The sequence below is a fragment of the Artibeus jamaicensis genome, unplaced genomic scaffold (assembly GCF_021234435.1).
Source record: "Artibeus jamaicensis isolate MK-2021 breed Jamaican fruit bat unplaced genomic scaffold, CSHL_Jam_final scaffold_537, whole genome shotgun sequence".
NCBI classification, from domain to species: domain Eukaryota; kingdom Metazoa; phylum Chordata; class Mammalia; order Chiroptera; family Phyllostomidae; genus Artibeus; species Artibeus jamaicensis.
In genome coordinates this window covers 44491843-44518108 of record NW_026522047.1, presented here as the reverse complement: position 1 = coordinate 44518108, position 26266 = coordinate 44491843, and the positions used below count along the sequence as shown (strand labels likewise).

Below are 26266 nucleotides of genomic sequence, written 5' to 3'. Positions count from 1 at the left end.
GTGTGGTCCTGTGTGCCACTTGCTCCCCACTGGTTTTCCATGTGAGTGCTGAACTACATTTCCATGGCACACAAAGCAGTTCCCTACAGGTTAGCAGTTAGGGGTTCAATGAGTTTTGTTGAAAATACTTGTAGGTTGAAGATGAATTGAATTGGAGGTTGGTTTGGAGTGAGTTTGGAGTTGTGAATTAATGATGGGATCTGTTGAGGTGGAGGGTGGGCAATGAATAGATTGGGTTAAGGGTTTGGAATTGGATGTTGGGTTAAATTGAATTAGGGTTGATTTGAGATGTAGGATGAACTGAGTAGAGGTAAGTTGTGGTTGCTATGAACAGGTGGTGGGAATTGTCATTTGGTAACTCAAGATGGTATCAGTTAAGATGAGAGTTGGGTTTGAGGTGGCTTGAACTGGGGGTTCAATGTTGAGTTGAGGTTTTTGTTTGTTTGTTTGTTTTGGTTTTAAGATTTTAGCCCTGGCTGGTGTAGCTTAGTGGGTTGAGCATGGGCTGCAAACCAAAGGGTCACGGTTTGATTCCCAGTCAGGGCACATGCCTGAGTTACTGGCCAGGTCCCCAACAGGGGGTGAGCGAGAGGAAACCACACATTGATGTTTCTCTTCCTCTCTTTCTCCCTCCCTTCCCCTCTCTAGAAATAAATAAATAAAATCTTTAAAAAATGTGGAAAAAAAAGAAAGGATTAAAAGAAGATTTTATTTATTTATTGTTAGAGAAAGGAAGGGAGGGAGAAAGAGAGGGAGAGAAACATCCCCTACTGGGGGCCTGGCCCACATCCCAGGCATGTGCCCTGACTGGGAATCAAACTGGCGACCCCTCGGTTCATAGGCTGGCACTCAGTCCACTGAGCCACACCAGCCAGGGCAGGTTGAGGTACTTTTTAAAACAGATTTATTGAGGTATAATTTAATACCATATAATTCACTTATTTGAATTATACAATTAAATGGGGTTTGCTACATTCGCAGACTTGTCACCACCACGATCAATTTTAGAACATTTCCCTCACCTCAAAAGAAATCCATATCCATTTGCAGTCACTCTCTATGCCCCTCAACCTTCTCAGCGGTAGGCAAACCACTAATCTTTCTGTCTCTATGAATTTGCCTATTTTGGACACTTCATATAAATGGAGTCTTACGATATAGGGCCCTTTGTGTGCGGCTTCTTTCATTTAGCATAATAATTTCAAGGTTCATTCTGTAGTATGCATCCATACTTTATTCCCTTTAAAAATATTTTTCCATATATCTAGCATTTTTTGGTGGTCTTCATTCTTTCCAGTAGATCTGAATTTTCTCTAGAAAAAAAAAAAGTTAAGCCCTGGCTGGTGTAGCTCAGTGGATTGAGCGCAGACCTGCGAATCAAAGGATCACAGTTTGATTCCCAGTCAGGGCACATGCCTGGGTTGCAGGCCAGTTCCCATCAGGGGACATGTGAGAGGTAACCATACATTGATATTTCTCTCCCTCTCTCCTTCCCTTCCCCTCTAAAGATAAATAAATAAAATCTAAAAGAAAATTTAAAAAGATTTTACTTATTTATCTATTTATAGAGTGAGGAGAAGGGAGGGAGAAAGAGAGGGAGAGAAATAGCACTGTGTGGTTGCCTCTCATGTGTCCTGCACTGGAGACCTGGCCCGCAATCCAGGCATGTGCCCCGACTGGGAATTGAACCAATGACAGTTTGGTTCTCAGGTTGGCACTCAATCCACTGAGCCACACCAGCCAGGGCTCTTTGCTTTTAATATATTTTATTGATGATGCTATTACAATTTTCCCATTGTTTTCTCCCCTTTGTTCCCTCCACCCTTTACTCCTTTCTACCAGCATTCCCCGACTTCGGTTTATGTCCATGGGTCATACATATAAATTCTTTGGCTTTTCCATTTCCCATGCTATTCTTAACCTTCCCCTGTCTATTTTGTACCTATCGTTTATGCTTCTTATTCTCTGTACCTTTTCCTTCATTCTTCCCCCTCACCCTCCGTGCTGATAGCCCTCCATGTGATCGCCATTTCTGTGATTCTGTTCCCGTTCTAGTTGTTTGCTCAGTTTGTTTTTGTTTTTTTAGGTTCAGTTGTTGATTGTTATTTGTTATTTTACCGTTCATATTTTTTATCTTCTTTTTCTTAGATGAGTTCCTTTAACATTTCATAATGTTAAAGGGCTTATTGATGACGAACTCCTTTAACTTGACCTTATCTGAGAAGCACTTATCTGCCCTTCCATTCTAAATGAAAGCTTTGCTGGGTAGAGCAATCTTGGATGTAGGTCCTTGCCTTTCATGACTTTGAATACTTTTTTCCAGCCCTTTCTTGTCTGCAAGTTTTCTTTGAGAAATTAGCTGATAGTCTTATGCGAACTCCTTTGTAGGTGTCTTTTTTTTCTCTTGCTGCTTTTAAGATTCTCTCCTTATCTTTAATCTTGGGTAATGTAATTATGATGTGCCTTGGTGTGTGCTTCCTTGGGTCAAACTTCTTTGGGACTTTCTGAGCTTCCTGAACTTCTTGGAAGTCTCTTTCTTTGCCAGATTAGGGAAGTTCTCCTTCATTATTTTTTCAAGTAAGTTTCTGATTTCTTACTCTTCCTCTTCTTCTTCTGGCCACCCCTATGATTCAGATATTGGAATGTTTAAAGTTGTCCCAGAGGGTCCTAAGCCTCTCCTCATTTTTTGAATTCTTGTTTCTTCATTCTGTTCTGGTTGAATGTTTATTTCTCCCTTCTGCTCCAAACCATTGATTTGAGTCCTAGTTTCCTTCTGGTCACCATTGGTTTCTTGTACATTTTCCTTTATTTCACTTTGCATAGCCTTCATTTTTTTCTCTATTTTGTGACTATACTCAACCATATCTGTGAGCATCCTGATTACCAGTGTTTTGAACTCTGCATCTGATAGGTTGGCTATGCCTTCATCACTTAGTTCTATTTTTGGAGCTCTGATCTGTTCTTTCATTTGGGCCATATTTTTTTGTCTCAGTGAGTCTGTTACCATAGGAAGGGGAGGAGCCTTAGGTATTCATCGGGGCCAGGCAACCCACATTGCTTTGTTGTGGCACTGTTTGTGGGGGAGGGGTCTGAGATGGAACAGTGCTGCTTGCTTGGCTCTTGGCTTGCTTTCAGTCACTTCCCCTGCTTCCCACAAGCACATTGGACCCTTCTGGTGCTGATTTCCAGGTCGGAGGGTTTGTGTACATTCTAGGACCCTGTGGGTCTCTCCAATGAACTCTCTTAAGAAGCTGAGTGTTTCTTCTGCTGCTGCAACTACCGATTGCAGGTTTTTACAGTCAGAAGTTTTGAGACTTTATTTTCCCCATGCTGGAACTCTGAGTTGCGCAGTGTCTTGCTCCCCAGTTATTCCTCTTGATTTATCCACATGCTAATGTGGGACCACCTGATCTGCTAGCCACTGGGTCCTCTCCACCCTGGCTGCCTATCTCATCCCTTCTACTGGTCTGGATGAATGTTTCTCCTTTAACTCCTTGGTTATTGGACTTCCATAGAGTTTGATTTTCTGACCATCTGGTTATTTTGTGTTTTTAAATTTGTTGCTGTCCTTCTTTTGGTTGTGTGAGGAGGCAAAGTATATCTACCTATGCCTCAATCTTGGCCAGAAGTCCCTGAATTTTCATGCGGTGTCCTTTATTACTTTTATTGTTGAATATTTCATTGGTTGGATATACCCATTCATCAGTTAATGGAGACTGTTGAGGTAGTAGTGATGGAGGGCATGTGTGTTGAGTTGGATCAGGTGGGGTACGGTGCATAGAGGTTGTTAGTTGGGGTGAGTGCTTCCCCCAAATCCAGAGCTTACCCTCCTACTCCTGTCACCAGGCTCCTTAAGGCCACCTGAATATTTGTCTTGGATTCCCTTATTCAATAAATGTCACTAGAACTCTTATCACCATGAAGAATGTTGATGTCTGGAGGTGGATTGATGAGTTCACTCATTCACTCACTTATTCATTTGTTTCATTCTACTGAGTGTTTACTCAGTGCCAGGCACTGTTCCAGGTGCTGGGGATAGAAAAGCGATAGGGTGATAGGCTGTCTGCCCTCTGAATCTGCCCTCTGAGAGAGACGATTATACTATATAGATGTGACTTTAGGCAGTAGTGCTTGTTGTGAAGGAAAATCAAACAAGTTATGTGGCTAGAGAGCGATGGGGTGGGAAGGTATTTAAAATAGCGTGGTCAGGAGAGGCTTTACTGAGGAGGTGACGTTTGAGCAGAGACATGAAGGATGTAGGGAAGAGCAATGTGGAGTCTTGAGGAAGTGTGCCACACACAGTGAAGAACCCAGAAACCCTCGAATACCGATGAGGGCTCTTGAGGGGATGGTGTTTTTCTTGGTCATTTCTTCTCCTGATTTGTTGCTTTTGCTGATTTCTTCACCCCACATTCTCTTCTATTGACCCAGATGTAGACTTGGACCTGCTTTCCTTTTAGTTCCTCTCCCAGACATCTTTAACTCAACGCATATGGTAACAGCAAAGCTGTGCTATTTTCCTCCTATGTAGTCCTCCGTGAGCCTTCTCCCCACCCCACAGTGACTTTGGAGGTCACCTGTGTAAGATGGAGTGTGTCACATACACACCTAGACAAGGGCCTGGTTCCCCCAGTTGCCGCTTGGAGGAATGCTACAAAGGAGACCCCCATCAGATGTGATCAAGAAATAACTTGTTTTAAGCACTTGAAATTTGTAAGGGTTGCTTATTACAGCAGCTAACATGAATTATCCTGACTAATACAGTGAATGAATCTAACTTTTACTGAAGGTCAGCATGTTAGTGTGTGTGTGAACCAGGAGGTCTCATTGCAAGAAAATCAACAAGTTAAAGTTTAATATTGAATATCCTTATCCCCAAAAGTGCCCAGTGCCGTGAATTTGTCACTGGACATGTGCTCTCCCCAAGTCTGGATTTCCTTCTGCCGCCCTCCCCACTTTCTCCCTCCCTGACATCTCCCCTTGCCTAACCTCTTTGCCCCCTTTCTCTAAGGCTGTCTACACGCTGATCAAATTTATCTTACTTTTTAATGAAGAACCATTCACTCAATCCTCCTCATAGACTGTATCTTCACGCTCACGTAATCCGTATGCCAAACACTGTTCATCAAATGTTTTCCCTGGATGAATTTATTTGTTCCTCATCAAAACCTTAAAGAAGGTTCTGTTACAATTCTCATGTTGCAGGTAAGGGAACTGAGGGACAAAGATGTGGAGTGCCTTGCCCAGAGCCTAGAGCTAGAAATTTTGCTACACAAATACCCATCATCTCCTTTGAGGGAATTTCCCCCCTGCCCTTCTAAAAAATGACATTCAATATACAGCTCAGGGTTTGCACGTGGATTGACTGGCATCAGCCTTTGTAATTCCAACCCTACCACAGTGCAGGTATTTTGGAGGGGAGGAATAATTAATAGTGTAACAAGAACTGCTTAATTAGCTAAAAACTTGTTAAATAATTAGAAATTAAGCATTGCTAAATTAAAGGGTAATTGACAAAGGTGTAGGGAGGAACTTCTGGGTTTCCAGGCTCAGCTGGCTCAGCTCTGTGAATTTACTCAGCGGCATTGCCAGCACCCAGGCGGCTGCTGGGAAAGCCCCCAGCTGATCTGCATATCCAGCGGCGTAATTAATCACTGCTTGTACTTCCAGAGCAATTGCACCCACTGTTCTGAGCAGGGGGTTGGGCAGGGCAGCCAGTTTGGGGGCACCTGCGGCTTTATACAGAAATGGTTGTGGGGGATGGGTGGAGTAGTGGATTTCACATACACACTCGTCCTCAGAAATACGCAGTGACATGCACAAACCAATGGCCCATGGAGTTGGCCCCTCATCTCGTCACTTGCTCCCCTCCTCCCCCGCTGTAGGTGCAGGTCACATCCAGGACCCACGGGCAAACTCCTAGGGCCAGACTCATGTTATACACAACGCTGGGCCCTCAGCCAGATCAGACATGTTGACACAATTAGCAGGCCACACGCACAGCTGCACACACCCCTTTGTGCCTGGACACACACCCAGAGCACAGCCCACCCCCCACATATACACACAAACAACTGTTCACAAAGTCACATGTGGTAATGGAGCCATGTCTGCAGGGAGAACCCCGCTGTCACACACACGTATGAGGCATGCAGAGGGACACACAGCCCCACCCCGAGATGTGCCACCAACACATAAGCTACATGCACAGACCCAGGCAAACTCCCTCATGGACATCTCTGAGGTCCCTGCCCCGTCTCCACACACTTGTTCATTCAGTGAAAATTTGTTGAGCACCTGCGATGTGCCAAGGTGCTGTTCCAGGCTCTGGGGTCCAGCAGTGAACAAAACAGATTGCTGCCCTGGTGGAACGAACCCTCCAGTGGGGCTGACAGGCAGTGACAAATACACAGGTGGTCTGTCAGGTTGTACTGCGGAGAGCAAGAAGGCAGCGAGGAGGACAAAAAGCCTCCTCCAGGAAGGCATCCTGCAAGCAGCTGCTCCCACAGAGAGCAAGGGAGCCACGTGCTGTCTCACACAGCCATGCCCAGGAAAATGCCTCGTAGATTCACGAGGGCCCTGTCCCTGCCAGGGGGGACGTGTGGCCTAGTATCCCGAGTGCCCCATACACCAGAGATTCCTTTAGAAAGGGTGGGCCTGGACCTGGGAGGTAACAGTGGAGGTGCTGGGGAGCCAGGGAAAGCTGAGTAGAGCAAAGACCGAGTGACCCGGAGAGGCTAGCCAGCCTCCCTTGAAGTTGGTCTCCAACTTGGTCTATTCCCCCCAACCTTGGTCTATATCTTACTTTATTTTATTGCATTTTTATGGTAAGAAAACACCATGTAACATAAAATTGACCTTTACCATTTTTTAGATTATATACTTATTTTTAGAGAGGGGGAACAGAAGGCGAAAGAAAGGGAGAGAAACATTAATGTGTGCTTGCCTCTGGTGTGCCCTCTACTGGGGACCTGGCCTGCAACCCAGGCATACGCCCTGACTGGGAATTGAACCGGTGAACCTTTGGTTCGCAGGCTGGCACTCAACCCACTGCACCACACCAGCCAGGGCCATCTTAACCATTTTTCAGTGTTCAGTTCAGTGGTGTTAAGTATACCCACATCACCATGCAACCAACCTCTAGGACTTTTCTGTTGTGCAAAACTGAACCTCTGTCCCCACTGAACACTAACTCTCTGTCCCCCTCCCCCAGCCCCTGGCACCCACCACCTACTTCCTGTTTCTGTGACTTTGGCTCTTCCAGAGACCTCCTGTAAGTGGAATTATACACACAGCATTCGTCTTTTTGTAATTGACCTACTTCGCTTAGCATAATGTCCTCAAGGGACACATGTGTCAGAATTTCCCTCCCTTTTAAGGCTGAATAACATTCCATTCTGTTATTCCATTTGTTTATCTATTCACCCACGGCACTTTGGTTGCTTCCAGTTTTTGGCTACTGTGAATAAAGCTGCTATGATCCTGCTTTCAAGTCTTTTGGGGAGAAAACAAACAAACAAACAAACAAACAAATAAATATTCTCCGGAAGTGGGATTGCTGGATTGGGTATATTTCTTTCTACATATTTGTTTTCACTGAGGCACACACTATATGATAAAATGCACTGATCTCAAGCATTCTGTTGGATGATTTTTGACAATTGTCTACACACCCTAAGCAAGAATTAGACTGTTTCCAGCACCCCAGAAAATTCCTCATGGCCCTTTTCCATGACCCTTCCAAGACATAGGCTCTTCTTGGATACATTCCTAGTGTGACAAAATCGATGGATGAAATATAAAATGTGTGTGGAGGCAGTGTGGGGTAGTGGTTAGAGCTAAGCCACTTGGTCCAAGTTTTAGCCCTCTACTGTGACAGATGTGACCTTCAACCCTCTGGGCTTCGGTCTTCTCAGCTGTGAAGTGGGATGAATAATAGCACCTATAGCAACAGGTTTGTGAGGGTTAAATTAATTAAATTAGATAAAACACTTAGACCAATGTCAGCCATGTAGTAAACACTATCAAAGTGTTGCTATTATTTAAAAAATCATGTACCGTGAGAACTTTGTAATGAACACTTGTGTGCACCACACTCAGCCTAAGAAATAAAAGCAATGTGCACACAGTTGATGCCCTCGGCATACATTTCTGCCATTGTGTCCCTCTCCTTCCCCCACTAATGGTAGGTAGATGGGTGTAGAGAATTAAAAAAAATTTTTTAAGTTGTGGTAAAATTTACCATTTAACCATTTTTGTGTCTAGTTCAATGCCACGAAGTACAGTCACATTATTGTGTGACTGTTCCCCCCATCCATCCCCAGAACGTTTTCATCTTCCCCAACTGGAACTCTGTCCCCATTAACACCAATTCCCTACTTTCCCCTTCCCTGGGGAGCTCCTGCTCGGAAGATTTCTCCCCGTTTCATGGCATATGGGGGCTGAATCCATGACGATAATACAACATGACTTGGCAGGTTTTTAAACTGTAACTGGTACAATGCTGAGCATTTTCTTTTGCAATTTGCTTTGTTACTCAGCTGGGGCTTTTTGTATCTTTTCCATGTAGACACAAGTATTTCTAGTCCTGTCTTTTTTTTTTTACCCCTCACCCAAGGGTGCATTTATTGATTTTAGAGAGAGAGAGAAACATCAATGTGGGAGAGAAACATCAATCAGCCACCTACTGTGTGCACCCCAACTGGGGATTGAACCCTCAACCTAGGTATGTGTCGTGACCAGGAATCAAAACCTCAGCCTTTTGGTGTACGGGACAATGCTCTCACCAACGGGACAGTTTGGCCAGGGCTTTAATTACTTTTTCAATGCTTGCTTCAGCATAGTTGTTCATTCTGCTCATGAACTCCTGGGTGCTTCCCAGTTTGCTCCTGGTCACGTGTCCCAGCAGGTCTGCTGTGCACGCAATGACCACCTCTGGAATATGTAATGTGTACGTATGGAACCTTTGGGTTATGGTCCTGAGGAGGATCTTCATGCTGGTTGTCAAACCTCACCGGGTCCCTTTCCTCTCACTGCTCTCCTGAGGCTCCCTTGTGGGCCCCAAGATCAAGTCTGGTCCTCTATCTGGCAGCTCTGGCCTCACTTGTCACTGTACCTCATGAGGAGACCAGCCTCCTCACCTCATGGCCTCAGGGCCTTTGCATCTGTTCTTCTCTCTGTCCATCATGTCCTGCTCTTACTCATCCCTCAGGTTTCAGCTGCAGTGTCATTCCCTGACCCTGACACCCTGGGCTAGATCAGGGCCCCCCAGTGACACTCAGAAAACCCTGCCCATCTGTGCATGCACTCTTAACTTTCAACGACTTGAAGACAGAGGCTGCCTTGTTCATAGCCACAAATTGAGTGCTGGACAGGCCTGGAGGGAGCACCTGGTCTCAACTTGTGGATGAATGGAGGAGCTCTTGCATCTACCTTGGGGCTGGCTGCAGAGACCTGGGCTCCTAGCCCAGCCTGGCCCGGCCCACCACTTCCTAGTGTGTGACCTCAGGCAAGTGGCTTAACCTCTCTAAGCTCCTCACTTTCCTTTCCTGTAAAACCCTTCCCAGGGCTGTTGCAGGGATTGAAATGAGCCCCATTCAGGCCTGGCTCAGGGTAGACCACTCCTGGTAGGAGCTACTGCGGTTCTGAGCCAAGTTCCGGCCCTGTAACCTTGGACTGGGGACTTGCTCCTTCCTGGCTTGGCAGGGCTGGGAGGCAATGCTCGGTCTGCTTGTCCCGCCAGCTCATCCCTCAATTCCCAAGCCTGTAATGGGGACCACATGTGCTGGATGCCTGCCCAGCCCTGATCTTTCTCTCCTCCTCCTCCTCCCCCAGGAGGCCCCCTGAGTCATCCTGTCCACCTCGCCTCTTCTCACAGCCTCATTCCCACGCTGCCCTGGCCTGCGGTTCACGTCAGATGGTGTCATGCCACAGATTTCTGTGGATCTGTGTGTGAACTATCTGCCTGTAGTGTGTTTGTGTGTGTGATTCTGTCTGAACTGTGGGTGTTTCTGTTCAAACTATGTACTTATGTTGTGGGTCTGTGTGTTTGCCTATGAACTGCTGCCTGTTTTGTGTGACTGTGTCTGTGCCTGTGTTAACTACATGTCTGTTTTGTGGCTGTCCATGTATGTGAAGTATGTGCTTATATTGTGTGTTGTCTGTGTGACTGTATTGTGGGTTTATGGGTGTCTGATGCATGAACTACACATCTATCCTTGGCATCTCTGTGTGTGAGCTGTGTGCTTACATTGTGGGGTTTGTGTATTTTCTGTGTCAGGGAGGGTCTGCGTGTGGTTGGGTCGTTGTATTTGCGAGCGCTGGTTCTTGAGTAACTGTGGCTGGCTCACCTTTGATATTCTTCACCACCTGAGGCTGGGTGTGTGTTTCTGTGCATGCCCTGTGCCTGGGGTGTGCATCTGGCTATGTGTTGTATGTGTGTGTGTGCTGGGTGGGTGTGACGGTGCGCCTGGGCCATGTATCTGGGCATGGTGTCTCTGGATGACATGTGCCCATGTTGTGTGATTGATGTCAGTTCCCAGTTGGCCTGGGCGACTGGAGGACAATTCCTGCCCCCACACCTGGGTCGTTCATCCCGCATGTGTGTGAGATGCCCAGAGGTGAGGAAGTCTCAGGGGTGGCTGCGGGTTCACAGCAAGAAATGCCCCAGAGAAGGAAAGAACGGGGCTGAATGGTGGGGACCATACAAGGGGAACTCTGAGTTGAGGGTTAACTCAGTCTCCTCTCAGGAGCCTTTTCCTGGACACCGAAGGGGGGCTGTGCTCCACTCTGTGCAAGTACTTGGCAGCGGGTAGAGGGAGTGGGAATTGGGAGACCTGTACCTGGAGAACCGTGGAGTGAATGGTGTCGGGGATGAAGAGGGGTGAAGGTGATGCTCAGCCCACCCGGGCAGGGCCAGGCCTTCTCAGTGCTTTGTGAACACTAGAGGCTCTGGCCCAGGCATTTCCCGGCAACCACGGCATAAAGAGCCTGACACCTGGAGCCAGACACAAACCAGATTATGGCCTTAGCTCTGCTGTTTCCTCTCTGTGGCCCTGGTCAAGCATCTTAAGTTTTCTGTGCCTCAGTTTTTCCATCCGAAAAATGGGCTCTGGGCAGATGCTGTTGGTGCCCCTCCTGAATCACTTCAGCTTTCACATGTTCCTGTGCACTGTTTTTCCAGCCTCAGGGCCGTCTCAGCTCATACACCGGCCAGGCCAGAAACACCAAGGAGCTGGTGCCCGAAGCAGCCCCCCAGCAATAACACGTAGGACCTGGACCATAAACACCCACCTCTCTCACCCTCAGATGGGACAACTCTGAGGCATGGATTCTACTCTCTTTCCCAGGGGTCCCCAGCAGGACGCTCAGTCACCTACATGGGTGTGATGGGGAAGGAAGAATGCAAAACAAACAACCCACTACAATACTACAGAGATCGACACGTCGGCTTTGAGTTCGACAGAACTGTGTTCGAATCCTGTGTCTCTTTTTTATAGGTGGGTGACGTTAGTCAAGTTACCTAACCTCTCTGAGGTTCAAACTCTCTGTTCTTAAATTGGAATAATAATTCCTACCTCATGGGGTCATTGTAAGAATTCAAGGAAATAATGTGTGGAGAGGACTGGCCTTGTGTTGAGTTCTTAGTGGGAGCTTGGTGGTTGTCACTGAAGAGATGTGGGGTCACCACACACAACCTGGGGTGTTAGGGTGTCAGGAATAATGACGTTCTGTCCAAACAGGTCAAGAGAAAGAACACTCCAGACACATATCAATTAGGGTTTAGCTGTAAGAAACCAGGGCCCAAATCAGGGAACTCGGTGCTTACAAAAACTTGGGAGGCTGGCGGGAGGGACGCTAAGTTAAACCTATAGGAAGACTTGCTTCAGAACATCACTTCTGAATTGGCCCCTCTTAGGACCTTCTGCCTCTGTTATTCACAGGAAGGTGGGGAATCACCCTCTGGGTACCACTAACTTCAAAAACACACCATGAGCTCTGGCTGTTGTGGCTCAGTTGGTTGGAGCGCCATCCTGTAAACCAAAAGGTTGCGGTCTTCTTTCCCGGTCAGGGCACATGCCTAGGCTGCAGGTTAGGACCCTGGTTGGGGTTCAGGGTACATACAAGAGGCAACTGATTAACATTTCTCGCTCACATCAATGTTCCTCTCTCTCTCTCTTCCTCCCTTCCCCTGACCACAGTATGACCTGATCATAATTGTAACCGTAGCATGGCCAGGTAACTGGGCAAAGCACAGTCAGAACCTGACCGGGACAGTGATTGTGACTGAGCAGAACATAGCCAGGAAACTGATTGCCGCACCGGCCACAACAACCAGGAATGGCCGGTGGAGACCACAACAGTGACCACAATGCTGACCCCAGGAGAACCAGATGCTGACCAGAGATCACAGTTCCATAGGGCAGCGACCACAGCATGTCCAGGACACTGAGATTGCCACTGACCACAGCTGTGGGCATGGCCACAGCATCAAATGTATTGGCCAGGACCTCGTTCAGAGGAATAGAGCTCACATCAGGTAGTTCAATAGAAAACTTAATATGTGGATTTAAACAGAGGTGTTAGTTAAACTTTAACAGCAAATGGCAGAAGAAGGATTGACTCTAGATTAGTAAAACACCGTCTTACCCAGGGCTGAAGCAGCAAAGGGAGGAGGTCGCCTGCCAGGAGCCAAACCGTGATGGATTCTGTCAGTGGGGTGGAGGGCACAGCAGAGACATGACAGCTGCTCCTAGAGACACCCAAAGTGGGGAGAGAGGGAGACACACTCTGGCTTCTTCCCACCTGCCAATCTTCCTCCTGGTCTCCCATTGGCTGAACCTAGCCAGAGCAAGGGAGCCTGGGAAATAGAGTTTGAGGGGGACATGGGAACCTGGAATATGCAGTTTTCAGGGACTGTCTCCCCTGATTCAGAGAAAGCAGGTGGAGAATGTACCTAAGGGCATATTGACCAATGCCAATCACACAACACAAGCCATAGCTTGACCATGGCAATGACCATCTCAGTAACCAGAGCCCCAAGGGGGACATTGTTCACAGTCTTGAAACACAGCACTAACAAGGACACTACTCTGTGGGAAAGAAACAGTCAGGGCCCTCCCCCATCTCAGTGTTGACCACAGCCCACTCTTGGTCAAAACCTCAAGGGCTGTGCCAGCCTGCATACCTCCCTTACCTCATGCCTACTGTAGGCTTGGCCTGAGGGGTCAGCAAAGGACTGGCTCCCATTTGGAAAGAGGATGTAGGGGACGGATGAGACACCTTTCCTGGCTCAGCTTCTGTTTTGTGTCCTACATCTCATGGCTGGTGTCCTCAGCCCCAAGCTTCACTGCAGTAACGTCCTCTGGGGGTCGAGCGCGCTGCACGGGCTAGGTGCTCTCTTTACGCATGTGTCACCGATGCCTCCCAGCAATTCTATGAGGACACTGGTCTTCAGAGAGAAGGGATGCTCTTTGCCTAAGGTCACAGGGCCAAGAAGTGACAGAACCAGTGTTGGTCCCATGTTCTACAGGACATCAAGCTCTTCTCCTTGCTTTGACAAAACCATCCATAATGTGTTATCTGCCTGGCACACAGTAGGGTCAAAAAAAACCAGGCCTCCCACCTATTATGGCCGATTCTTCTATAACGTGACTCGCTTGTGGCCCCCTAAAAAAAGCCATCGAGGGGCTATGGGGAGGGAAGGTGCCTCTGGAGACTGATGAAGAGGGAGAGGCAGAGAAAGGCTGGAGGAAGGATAAGGACACCCCTTCATATGCAAATGACTTGAGTGGCAGTGGCTTAATATTTTGATTCTCTCACAGTCTAGTCTCCCATGTTGGGCCTTTGAACCGGGAGTGAGAGACTGCCCCAGGTGTGGAGGGGGAGGGGAGACTTTGAGCGGGAGCACCCGCGGGGCACGGTAGGCGGGGTGGGGAGAGTGAAGACGGGGCGCCCCTGTGGGGGCCATCTCCGCGGGCCTCTGCTCTGTCTCCTGCCCCTGTTGCTGCCCCTCACTCTCAGGCCCCGCCTCTGCCTCAGGCCCCTGGTCCTGGCAGTGACTCCCTTCCCCAAACGCCCAATCTCACAGGCTCTGACTCAGTTTCTCTGTTGATTCTTGAGTTCTTTAAGGAGGGAGCCTCTCGATTTCTCTCCTTTGCTACCAGGCCTTCCTCCAACTCTCCTGCCCCTTGGTGCCCCCATCCCCATTTTCAAAGAAGGAAATGTCCAGAAAGAGTGAAATTTACAGACACGTGATGGAACCCCTCCCCCGTCTCCGTGACTTACCCGCATAATGGCCTGGGGGGCTTCGGGTTTTGTCCCCAGGTACCGTCCCCAGTGCGGGATCCCCCACTTCCCCACCCCCCAGACTCCTGAGACGAACTGGGGGCGGGGCGGGGGGCGGAGCCCGTAACAAAGACTCGCAGCGAGTGAGGGGAGCCAGGGGCGGGGCGGAATCCCGGCCGCCGGCAGGGCCGGGGAGGCGGTGGCGGAGGGTCGCCCGGCGGGGCGGGCGGGGTCGCGCCTGTGGCGGTCCCGCGCCGAGGCGCCGCTAGGGTGGGTGGGGGGACAGGACGCCGGGCTGGGGGCGCGTCATGTGGCCGCTCACGGTCCTGCCGCTGCTGCTGCTGCTGCTGCTGCTGTGTTCAGGCCTCGCCGGACAGGTAGGGGCCCGGCAGGCAGGTGCGGGCGCAGGGGGCTCCAGGAGGGGAGGGGGGCTCAGAGGGTTCCCGCAGGAACGCGGTTTGGGGCTCCACGAGGCCCCCCGGGGCTGCGAGGGGCGGAGGTCTCAGCGGGGGATGGGCTGGAATGTCCACTCCGGCGTTGGGGAAAAGAAGGAGGGCTTCAGATCCAGCCTCAGGCTGAGATGGTTCGGGGGACAGTCTGACCCCGGCTTCAGGGTTCTCAGCTCCTCGGCGACCGGGAGCCCACCACGCCCGCCATCTCGCTGGAGCTGAGGTGGGGTTGGGGGGGAACTTCAGGGGGCTTTGGGATGTTGCTTACCCTTCACTCCCCCCATCATGGCTGGAGGTGCCCAGCTTCTGAAGCCCCCCCGCTCCTCACCGGCACCCCCAATGTGAAGAAGGGGGCGGGGCTCACGTGTGGGTGACTGACGGGGACATGTGTGAGGTGCCGAGGGGTGCTGGGTAAACGTGTGTCTTTGTGTCATGGCTGGGTGTGACTGAGAGTTTGTGTGTGTGGATGTGCTGGTGTGTGTCCAACTGTGTGAGCTGGGTGTGATCAGGGAGGATGTTTGTGTGTGAGGGTCTGAGCGTCACAGGGGGAGGCTGTGGCTGGAGGGTTGGTGTGACAATGTGAGGCTGTGACTGGGGAGTTGTGTGTCTCTGTGCCACCCGTGATGTGACAGCAAGTGAGGACTCTTAATCCTGGCGGTATCTGGGCAGCTATAGCTGTGTGTAGAGGACAGTGTGTGACTGTCCCCATGACTCTGTCCACCTGCCTGGGAATGTGTGTGACCAGGTGTGCAGCTATGTGAGAGGTTTCAGGTGACCGTGTGCTGTGCAGTGCCTTTGAGTAAATCACTTAAAAGGGGGTGTAAAGAGCAAGGGCTGTGTGTGCAAATGTGTGCATCCACATGTCTGTGTGTGTATATGTGTCGCTGGTGCCTCGGACGCTCCTTTATGTTTTCAGAGAAGGAGGTCACCCTGTCCATGTTACCCCATCTCTTTGGTAGGCTTGGGGCGCCTTGCAAAATGTGGGGGTCCAAGCTTTCTTCAGCTATTGGGAAACCTTTTTCCTCCTCCATCTTGGGGGTGGGGGCACCCTCAGGTCTCAGATCTGTAGGAGCTCAGAGGGAAGATGGAATTGAAAAAAAATAAAATGATCATCACAGCAAACATTTATTAAGTGCTTATTATGGGCTGGCACTGTTTCAAGCACACAGCATGAACGAAGTCATTTAATATTTTCAGCACCCCACTGGTGGATGCTATTGTTACCCTTATTTAACAGATGGAGAAACTGAGGCACAGGAAAATGAAGTCACTAACCCAAGCTCAGACCACCTGGGAGCGGCCCAGCTAGGGTTTACCAGAGGCAGTCTGGATTCTTAGCCCACATGTTTACCCTCTTGTGAAATAATCCTCTCCATGGTTGACGGCCTGTGTAGACCCTTGGAAGGGGTTTAGGGAGAAACTTCATTTTAGGAAAAATCCTGGCACCTTCTCTTTCCTGGTCAAGAAAAGAAATGAATCAGACCCCTGTACCCAACGTGAAGGGGGCATTGGGAGGGACAGTCAGATTCTAGATTGGCTTTTCAGCCTCGAAGGGAGGTTGTGGGGTTCCCTTCCTGTAGCAACTCCTGTTTCCCATTTCAGGACCCGCGTACTAGGTGGGGTAAGAAGCATGCTCAGTACCTAGCATCAGGCTACACACAGTAGATGCTCGATTGATATGTGAACCAGAGAGAAGCAGAGTCAGCTGAGAAAGAAAGAGACAAGAAACCAAAGAACCATACACTTGACAATCTGCTACGAAAAAGTGAATGAGGAAAGAAGTTTAATTTGATTTCCAGGGAGGTCCTTGGAACCACCAGCTGGGTATTCGCCCCTACCCTTGCTAGCCCCTGTGGAACTCAGTTCCCCTGATTTATAGCCAAGATGGGCTAGGGGGTGCTGGAAAGTAAGTCTTTCAGCAGACCCTAGGGCTGGGAAAGTTGAATGGGGTTGGGGCTAACTAGAGGTTCTATGGGGCGGGGCTAAACGGGGCTATTTGGGCGGGACAAAGCTGGGGCCCGTGGGGGCGGGGCTAAATGGCGGATGGGGCGGGGCTAAACCGGAATAATCCGCTGGGGCGGGGCTTGAGCTCCTACCACAGGCTGCAGTTCCTCCAGGCGGCCACAATGGGCACTACAGTGTCGCAAATAGGCCTCAGGCCCTAGCTTGCCCAGCAGACTGATGCCGGAGGCAAGGAAGGGGTTCTTACCAGAGCCCCTTCTCGGTCCCTGCTGGGTCCTGGGAGCTACGAGAAGTTCCTTCTAGGAAGCACTCATTTTTCCATTCAATCAACACTTGATTAAGCACTGGGATGCAGCCATGAACTAAGTAATCAAACCCCTGCCTTCCTGGAGCTGATCTTCTAGCAGGAGAGACAGACAAGAACCAAATAAATACATAATACAACGTCAAAACTAAATATATAATACAATGCAAGTGTCATAAAAGAATAAGCAGGGGAAAGAGAATTTAAGAGTAATGGTGGTGGGGTGGGGGCTCTTTTAGAAGGTGTGGCCAGGGACAGTGTCTCTAAGGAGGTGGCATTTGAGGCCACACGTGAAAGAGGTGAGAGAGGGAGCCTTCTGGGTATCCAGGAGCAGAACATTCAAGGCAGGGGACAGTAAGTGCAAAGGTCCTGAGGTGGGAACAAACTTGGTGAGTTTGAGGAGCAGTGAGGAGGCTGGGTGTAGCTGAAGAGGAGTGAGCAAAAGGAGAGTTTCAGGGAGAGGAGACCAGGGAAGTCAGGAGGGGGTTGATCACATGGGAACTTGTGGGCTATGGGCAGGGGATTGGATTTGACCCTGATAGCAGGGAAATAGCACCTGTCAGAGGAGTGGTCCACCCACCACGGATATGTCTGGAATGTTCTGGGTGTGGTCCATAAGTGCCTTGAAGCTACTAGAGAGCTTTTCGTGTGGGAAAGGATGTCCCCTTGCTGACCATTAGGTTTCCCCTAAGAGCTAGTTGCATCTTTGGTACCGTCTGGGTTTGGGGTCACCTCTTTCCTGGGTTCCCCATAAGATAGGACAGGATAGTAGTTCAGATTGCATTGCATGCCTCAGGGCCTCTGCACTTGCCATTCCCTCTACCTGGGACACTGTTCCCACAGGTAGCTACTTGACTCCCTCTCTCTCCTTTGGCTTAAATGTCATTTACTCTGAGAGGCCCACCTCAAACATCCATTTAAAATAACCTCCCTGCTGCCATTCTCTGAGTTATTTTTCTTCATAGCCTTTGTCATCACCTTTACACGATTTATTTGTTCATTAATAGGTGCTCAACAAATATTTGTTGAATGAATGAATGAGTGAATAGATTCTCTTCCTCCTCCAACAGAATCTTTTTTTCCTCAAACGGTGGGACTATTGTGCAAGGGAGAGTCGGGGAAAACACGCTATTCTTGCACCACTGTGTACCCACTTCAAGTCAACCACTGCTCCTGGATATGAAGCATCCGGAAAATCCCTCCTCGTCTGTGCCTAAAACTCTACATTATAGGGCACCATTATTTGGGGTTAATATGCTGTTATCCTAGGCCCCTTTAGAAAATGTAAATGTTCCAGGTGGAGGGGAGTAAAGGCAAATCTTAAGGACTCTTAGAAAATAAGTGAATTGGACATATTCTTCTTAGGAAGGGAAGCTCAGGGCTGGGGCTGGACCCAAGAAGGAGGAGCTGGGGCGACACCTACTGGTGGAATGAGGTTTGTGCAGAGACCGTGTGCGTGCGCGCACCTGGCAAAGGTGTGCTGGCTGATGCCCCTGTGTGTTTGTGTCAGGGCCCCCGTTCAGGTTGAGGCAAATGAAGCACTTGCCTGTGGTGCAAAGTTGGAGGGGTACCGAAAAGTTCTGAAACTGAGATAAATAATAATGCAATATCTTAAGAAAATGAAAATTCAAAAATCTATGATGAGCAAAATATCACAATTTTAAGTAAATACAAGATTCAACTCTGCACCTGTGCATCTCACATCACTTGCCTCACCTTACCCCTGGCTCTATAGGAGTGTGTATGTATGTTTAGTGATTGTGTACTTGGCACTGGCCAAGCTGGGCACAGAGACATGTGTGTGCCATCATCATGCCTGTGGTGTGTGCACACAGTGCCTCTCTGACCTCATGGGTTGATCATGTGGACATGTGTGGATTTCTCATGAGCCCAGCAGCTGGGGTGGCAGTGACGTTGTGTCCTCACAATTCAGTGTCAGCGCCTGGGAGGCAGTAGCTTGCTGTTTTCCCTTTGTGCTTATTTAGGAAGCATTGGGAGCCTTCTGTGTGCCGAGCCTTAAACCAGATCCCAAGGGCTGGGTGACAGTTTGAGCTCTCAAGGGGTGGGATGGAAGACGTAACTTCTGTGATGTTGGGTCTGGCCGTGCTGGGGAGAAGGGAGTTGTGACAGGAGCAGGAGACTTTGTTCCCACTTACTGGGAACTCTAGTCTGGCAACACTGATCCTGGTCCATGTTACAACCTCATCCCTCCAGAGCTCAGTCACAAATCAAGGAGGAACCAGATGGAGCAGAAAGGAGTCAGAATAGATTCCATGAGGTCTGTGCAAAGTAGCGTATTTGCATGGGAGCCCCAGTGGGCTCTCAGTGCCTGTTTACTCTTACTTTACTCACAGTTCTAGCAAGCCCGGGAAGCTAGCATCTAAGCCCTGCCCAGCAGATAGGAAGACAGGAAGTCAGATTGTGGAAGACAGAAACCAAAGGGCCAAGTCAGCTGAAGCCATGGAATGAAATGGAAGTAAATGGCTCCTTACCTTGTAGGCCCTGAGAGACTTCTGGTCATTCTCATGAAGAACACAGGGTATGCGCAAGATGTGCCAGATTCTTTCTGTTCCTGATTTCTCTAGTCATTCCTGTGTGAAAGACATCAAGCGAGGCTCTGGGGAGGTGAAGGGCTGTGACACAGCTCACTGTGGAGGAGTTTTCTGGGCCAAGTTGGGGAGCACGTGGCAGGCACATGGTACAATGTGCAAAACGTCAAGAGTCAGGCAGGCTTCCTGAAGGAAGTAGCACTTGAGTTGGGCCTTGAAGGGTGAGTGAGTGAAGACTGGAGGGTGGACATTCCATGCAGAAGAAGGTTGTTGGCCAAGCCGCAAGATTTACAGCACACGGTGGGTTCTGAAAATGGGAGCTGGGTGGAAGGGGGATGGTACGCACGGGGTGGTGAGAAAGGAGGTGAGCTTGGACAAGTAGGCTGTGGTCTGGTTATAAGTGCGTTGAAAGCTGGCTAAGGATTTTACAATTTATTGAGCTGGCAATATGAGGCCATGGAATGGGACATGTGTGTGCGTAGGTGTCTGTCTGTGTGTGTTTACACAGAAGGTCTTTCTTTTAAAAAATCAGTAAAATACACATACAATTTGCCATCTTATCCATTTTAAGTGTACAATTTAATGGCATTAAGTACACTCGCATTTTTTGTGCAACCATCACCACCATCCATCTCTAGAACTCTTTTCATCTTCCCAAACTGAAACTTTGTCCCCACTAATCAATAATTATCCATCCTCCCTCCCCCAGCCCCTGGCAAACATTTTACTTTCTGTCTTTATGAATCTGATTCCTCTAAGGAACTCACATAAGTGAACCATATAGTATTTTGTTGTTAACTGCCTTACTTCGCTTAGAATGATGTCCTCCAGATTCATCCACTTTGTAGGAAGGAATTCGATTCTTTCCAGCTGAATAATATTCCATTGTAGACACACACCACATTCTGTTTATCCATTCATCCTTTGGCAGACCCTTGGGTTGCTTCCACCCTTTGGCTATTGTGAACAATGCTGTTATGAACATAGTGGACAAATATTTTTCTAGACCTTTCTTCCAGCTCTTTTGAATATACAGGGTCTGGCAGAAGTAATGCCTCCTTGAGAGTAGTTGGTAGGGTAATAATATGGGAGTAATAATTTATAGTTTTAACTTGAACATTTCACTAAAATGTCATATGATATCATATGAGTGTGATATTGTTATGTTACAGAATTACATGCTTATGACCTTGTAATAAAAAGAGGGTGTTATTTGTGCTAGTCCTGCATATCAGAAGTGGGACTGCTGGGTTATATGGTAATAATGTAATTAATTGTTTTTCATTTTTAAAAAGATTATATTTTTTAGAGAGGGGGAAGAGAGAGAGGAAGAGAGGGGAAGAAACATCAGTGTGTGGTTGCCTCTCACGTGTTCCCTACCTGGGACCTGGCCTGCAACCCAGGCATGTGCCCTGACTGGGAGTCGAACCTGCAACCTTTTGGTTCACAGGCCGGGACTCAATCCACACCAGCCAGGGCTATTTTTTATTTTAAATGAAAATTTTAAACATGATACTTGACTTGAAGGGAACGCTGGCTAGGATGCATTTCTTTTAATTTATTCCCACTTAAAGACAGATTGACCTACATGTAACAGCTACATACAAAAAAAGTTACAAAACTGGCCCCGGCTGGTGTGGCTCAGTAGATTGAGCATAAACCTGTGAACCAAAGGGGCGCCAGTTCTATTCCCAGCCAGGGCACATGCCTGGGTTTCAGGCCAAGTCCCAGGTAGGGGGCATGTGACAGGCAACCATACACTGATGTTTCTCTTCCTCTTTTTTCCCCTCCCTTCTCCTCTGTCTAAAAATAAATGAATAAAATCTTATTTAAAAAAATTGTCCTTAGTTTTACTATGGTAAATGAAAAACATTAAAATTCTGCAATCAAACAAGGTATGCAAGGATTTTGATGTCCTTTTTTTTTGTTAAACAGTGTGAGCAAAATGACTTACTAGCACAAATAAAGATAAGAGCTAATTTCACTAATGGATAAAGAGGGTATTTCCGCAGAACCAGTACTTTTCTCCATCCCGTCTCCATTGGAGGTTGATTGAAACATACCACTGGCCATTTTGTTCAACATGCAAATGCTGTGTGCGTACGTCGGTTACGTTACGTACAGTAGAGGAACGGGGAAGGGGAAAATGAGAGGGCAGAGTCAGGGTGTGCTGGAACCAAACGGCGGTTTTCTCGTTGAGGACTCTTCCTGGTCCGGAGGGACCGAGTTCTAGAGTGGAGTGGCGGGTGTTTGCTTTCCCCGGCCTCCGCCGGCCTGCTGCTCCAACACGTCTCTGGTCTTCATCTTCCCTTTCTCACCTGCGGGCGTGTCTGCTTCCTTGGTTGGCTGCCCCTCAGATCGGAATCTGATCTGCCTCATTCACACACCCTGTCCTTCACAATCATTTCATTTACTAAACAAATTAATTAATTGACTGAGTGGTGTATGCCTCTTAATCATAAACTGCACCCCAGAACCATGCTGACCCGCCACCTCCCAACTAATATGATCCTGGTTCTCAGTCTGACGCCTTCCCTGGCTGGGGATTCAGCTGCTGTTTCAGAAAAGACGTACCAGGTTCGCATCAAATGAGCACACGAGCAGCCCTCCGAGCCAACGCTGTATTTGTTTGAGGAACTTCCATGCTGTTTCCCACAGTGGCTGCTTTCTCACCAGAACCGTTTTCCATTCTCACCAGCCGTGTGCAGTGGCTCCACTCTCCCCACGTCCTAACACTTGTCATCATCTGACTTTTGACTCTGGCCCATCCTAATGGGTGTGAGGTGATCTCTCATTGTGGCTTCAATTTGCATATCATTAAGGGTGAGTGATGTTGAGCATCTTTCTATGTGTTTACTGGTCATCTGTACACCTTCTTTGGAGAAATATCTAGTTAAGCTAGATATTTCTAGCTTAAATGGACATCTTTGTTCATTTTTCAGTTGGGTTTTCTTTGTTGTTGTTTAAAGAGATTATAAAGCCAGGAATGAGACACGGTTGCATTTGTGTGCGGGACAGATCCTCTGGTGCTAACATGGAAGCCAGGCTGGAGTGGGAAGAGTAAAGGTGTGAAGACAGAATTATTTCAGGAGCTGACAAGGCCTGAGGCAGATTGATGGTGGCCAGAGGCACAGTGAGATGAATGCTTGGGGGTGGGGGGTGCAGGGAGGGCACTTCTCCCTGTCTGATGTCTGAAGTCCTCAACAAGACCTACTGTTCTCCTCCCGCCTAGTCCTGGAATTCTGAACCAGGCAGGGAAGTGGAGATGCCGGGAGAGAGCTGGCGCTGAGAGGAGAGGAAAAACAGCTCTTCCAAGCGGGGCGGGTGGTGGAAAGCAGGCATATTTCAACACCATTTCCCAAAACTTGCTGTAACCAAGAAAAAACTAAAACTAGCCATAGGCCAAAAAGCTCACACCATTCTTGTTCTGAGGGACCGGAGCCGTGTACGTGTGGACATGAATTCATGCCTTCCTTATGTGTGAATGGAACACTACGGGGGCCCAACCCACAGAGCCTGCTTGGCTTATTGCAAAGGACACTTAGTTTTGCTGGTTTGTATTTTCTAGACTTTCTACTGGAAAGTCCTGCTATTTTTAAACTGCTGCCCATCAAACAGAGATCAAACCTATGTTTTATGCTTAATACCTTAATTCATACTTTTGAGTAAATTTTCTTCTTGACATAAAACCTAGCTAGAGACATGCACAAATCGTAAAGGTGCAGCTTCATAAATTGTCCTGAAGTGACATAGTGTTATCACACCAGTTCAAGAAACAGAACTTTGCAAAAATCCAGCGGCCCCCTCAGGCTCCTCCCGGGTGCCACCCGCACCCTAGGGTGTAACCACAGACCTGACGTGTCCCACCACACACTGGTTTGACCCACTTTTTTGTTTGGTGTTCGATTTCTTTTGCTCGGCATGATGTTTGTAAGCTTCCTCCACGCTGGTGTTTTGGGATAGATCGCACGTCCCCACCTCTTCACGGTGTCTCGTTGTGTGACAGGGCACAGGTGGTCTGTCCTTTCTTGGCATTCGGGCTGGGAGCTTGTGGCCGGCACAGACGGTGCTGCTGCAGACTTTCTGACACACGTCTGCAGTGAACGCCTGGGTGTGCACGCTCAGCGGATTCTCGTTCTTCACGGCAGTTCTGTTCTGTGAAGACCCCGTGGACACTGAACCATCCATCGCAGGGTGAGATTCCTGCAAGCCTCCGGTCACAGCATATTTGTGGACCAAACAATAGCAGCCTGGTTTTATATGTTTTTGTTTAGAAACACCTTAATTAATATACATCGTTGGTCTGTTAGCATTGAACTCGCAGCCAAGGCGGTACAGCTTGCACCCGAGTGAAGTTTATCGACCAGAAGTATTTTCTCCTGAAGACACGTCACAGCGTTCTCGTGCCTAGAGCCACCAGACAGCTCTCCGGCATTATGTGCGGGAGCCGCTTAAAACAGAGAAATCACCAATGAAAACCATGAACATGGGGACAGTTTGGCACTAAATAGACGGAAAAGGACCTGTATACGGTTAAACTGAAAAAAAGAAGGCAGCACATGGCCGTGCTGGACCTCAGCTGGGAACCTGTGGGTGTGACCAACATTTTTGCCACTCCGTGCATGTCCACGAATGACCACAAAAGTCCTGCGCGTATCGATGGGAGTGGGGGGCCACCAATAAACCGTAGTGAGTAGGCGAGCTTGCCGACTCGGGATCTGCAAATAACGAGACTCAACCGCAGGTACCTGAGAGTCGAGCTGCTGGGTCATGCGCGGGGGGCGGGTATACTGAGCTTTAGGAGATACTGCCAAACAGCCTTCCAGTTCCGAAGGGTCTTCCAAGAGTTTACCGGTTACTCTTCCGCCCGCACTGCCCGAGCCTTCCAGTTGTTCCACACAGTCTCCAACACCTGGCGTTGTCCTTTTCTTTTCCTGATCACATCCTCAGGATTTTATTGTTACATAATAAAACAAAACATGAAGCTGAGACCCGATCGCTTGGCCCTTTCTCGTCTTCCCTCCTCCCAGTTCAAACTGCTTGTTTCTGAACAGGCAGCATCTCTCCGACCTGCAGGCGGTCGGGCTCCACACACCCGCCCACCCCAGCCACTCTGCTTCCAGTTGTAACGCCGCCTTCCCCGCGCGCAGAGCATCCCTGCCCTTCTTGTACCGCGTCTCTTTGTGGGACTGGTGCTTGCCACACCTCCTACAGAGTCCAGAGCGTTTTAGGAACGTTCACCCTGTTCCTGAGAGCGCTACTGGCTAGGTCAGAGACGGAAGTATGTGGTGTTCTTTTCCATTTTAGACATTCTGATGGGTGTGCAGTGATATCACATCGTGGGTTTAATTTTTTTTAAATCCTCACTTGAGGATATATTTATTGGTTTTAGAAAGAGGGGAGGGAAAGAGAAAGAGAGAGACATGGGTGTGAAAGAGCAACATTGATCAGTTGCCTCTTGCATGTGCCCCGACCAGGTATCAAACCTGAAACCTAGGTGTGTGTCCTGACCAGGAATCAAACCTGTAAACTTTTGGTGCAGGGACAATACCCCGACCTTCTGAGCCACCTGGCCAGGCTATGGGTTTAATGTACATTTCCTGATGACTAATTGTGCTACCTTTTCACATGTTTAGTTTTAAAAAATATTTTACTCACTTATCTTCAGAGAGAGGGGACGGGCGGGAGAAAGAGAGGGAGAGAATCATCGATGTGTGTGTGAGGGGACCTGGCCTGCAAACCAGGCACAGTGACCTGACTGGAAGTATAACCGGTGACGTTTCAGGTTCAGTCTGCAAGAGGCGCTCAATCCACTGAGCAACACCAGCCAGGGCTTCACATGTTTATTGACCATTCAGGTATTTCCATCTGTGAAATGTCCATTCAAGTCTTTTGCTCATTTCTCTAGAAAGATGTCTGCCTTGTTCTTGTTGGTTTGTAGGAATATCTCACCTATCTATCTCTACATATTTCATATAAGTATAAAATCAAGATACGAGTTCTTTATTAGACATAAATATTGAATATACCTCCTCTTACTCTGTGGCTCGTCTTTTCATTCTTAACATGGAACCTTCGACAAATGAAATTTTTACATCTTTTTAAAAAATATTTTATTTATTTTTTAGAGAGGGCAAGGGAGGAAGAGAGGGAGAGAAACATCCATGTGTGGTTGCCTCTCGTGTGCCCCCACTGGGGACCTGACCTGCAACCCAGGCATGTGCCCTGACTGGAATTGAACTGGTGACCCTTTGGTTCACAGACAGGTGCTCAATTCACTCAGCCACACCAGCTAGGGCACAATTTTAAATCTTAATGTAGTTCAAATAATTTTTTCTTTCAGGGTTAGTGCTTGTTACTGTTCAGTTTCAGTGATCTTTGCTTACCCCTGAGTAATGAAGGTGTTCTGTATTTTCTTCTAAAAGCTTTATGGTTTGACTTTCACCTTTAGAATGTGCAATCTGTGAATGGGTCTGATTGGCCCAGCACCCTGTAACCTGTCTGTCCAGGATAGAATCCTGGAGGCCTTCGGGAAAATTTCTTCGCATCTCTGTGTGTCTATTTCCTCATTTAAAAAATGAGAATTATAGGAATTCTAATCCTGTGTACTTCATAGTAGTATTCTGAGGGTTGGGTTATTACATCACCGCAAACGATGTGTAGTACATAAGTATTTAATAAACCTTAGCAATTATGGTTATGGTTTTTGACAGTTA

The 26266-nt window shown here is 48.3% G+C and overlaps 1 protein-coding gene across 1 annotated transcript in view; it reads left to right on the top strand.

The window, feature by feature from the left end:
* Positions 1-14552: 14552 nt before the first annotated feature.
* The window catches only part of OLFM2 (olfactomedin 2), a 70111-nt gene continuing 58397 nt past the window's right edge, over positions 14553-26266 (top strand). The window contains exon 1 of the mRNA XM_037127327.2: positions 14553-14663. Coding sequence (XP_036983222.2) covers positions 14595-14663 — 69 coding nt within the window. The 5' untranslated portion in view covers positions 14553-14594. The remainder of the gene's footprint in view (positions 14664-26266) is intronic.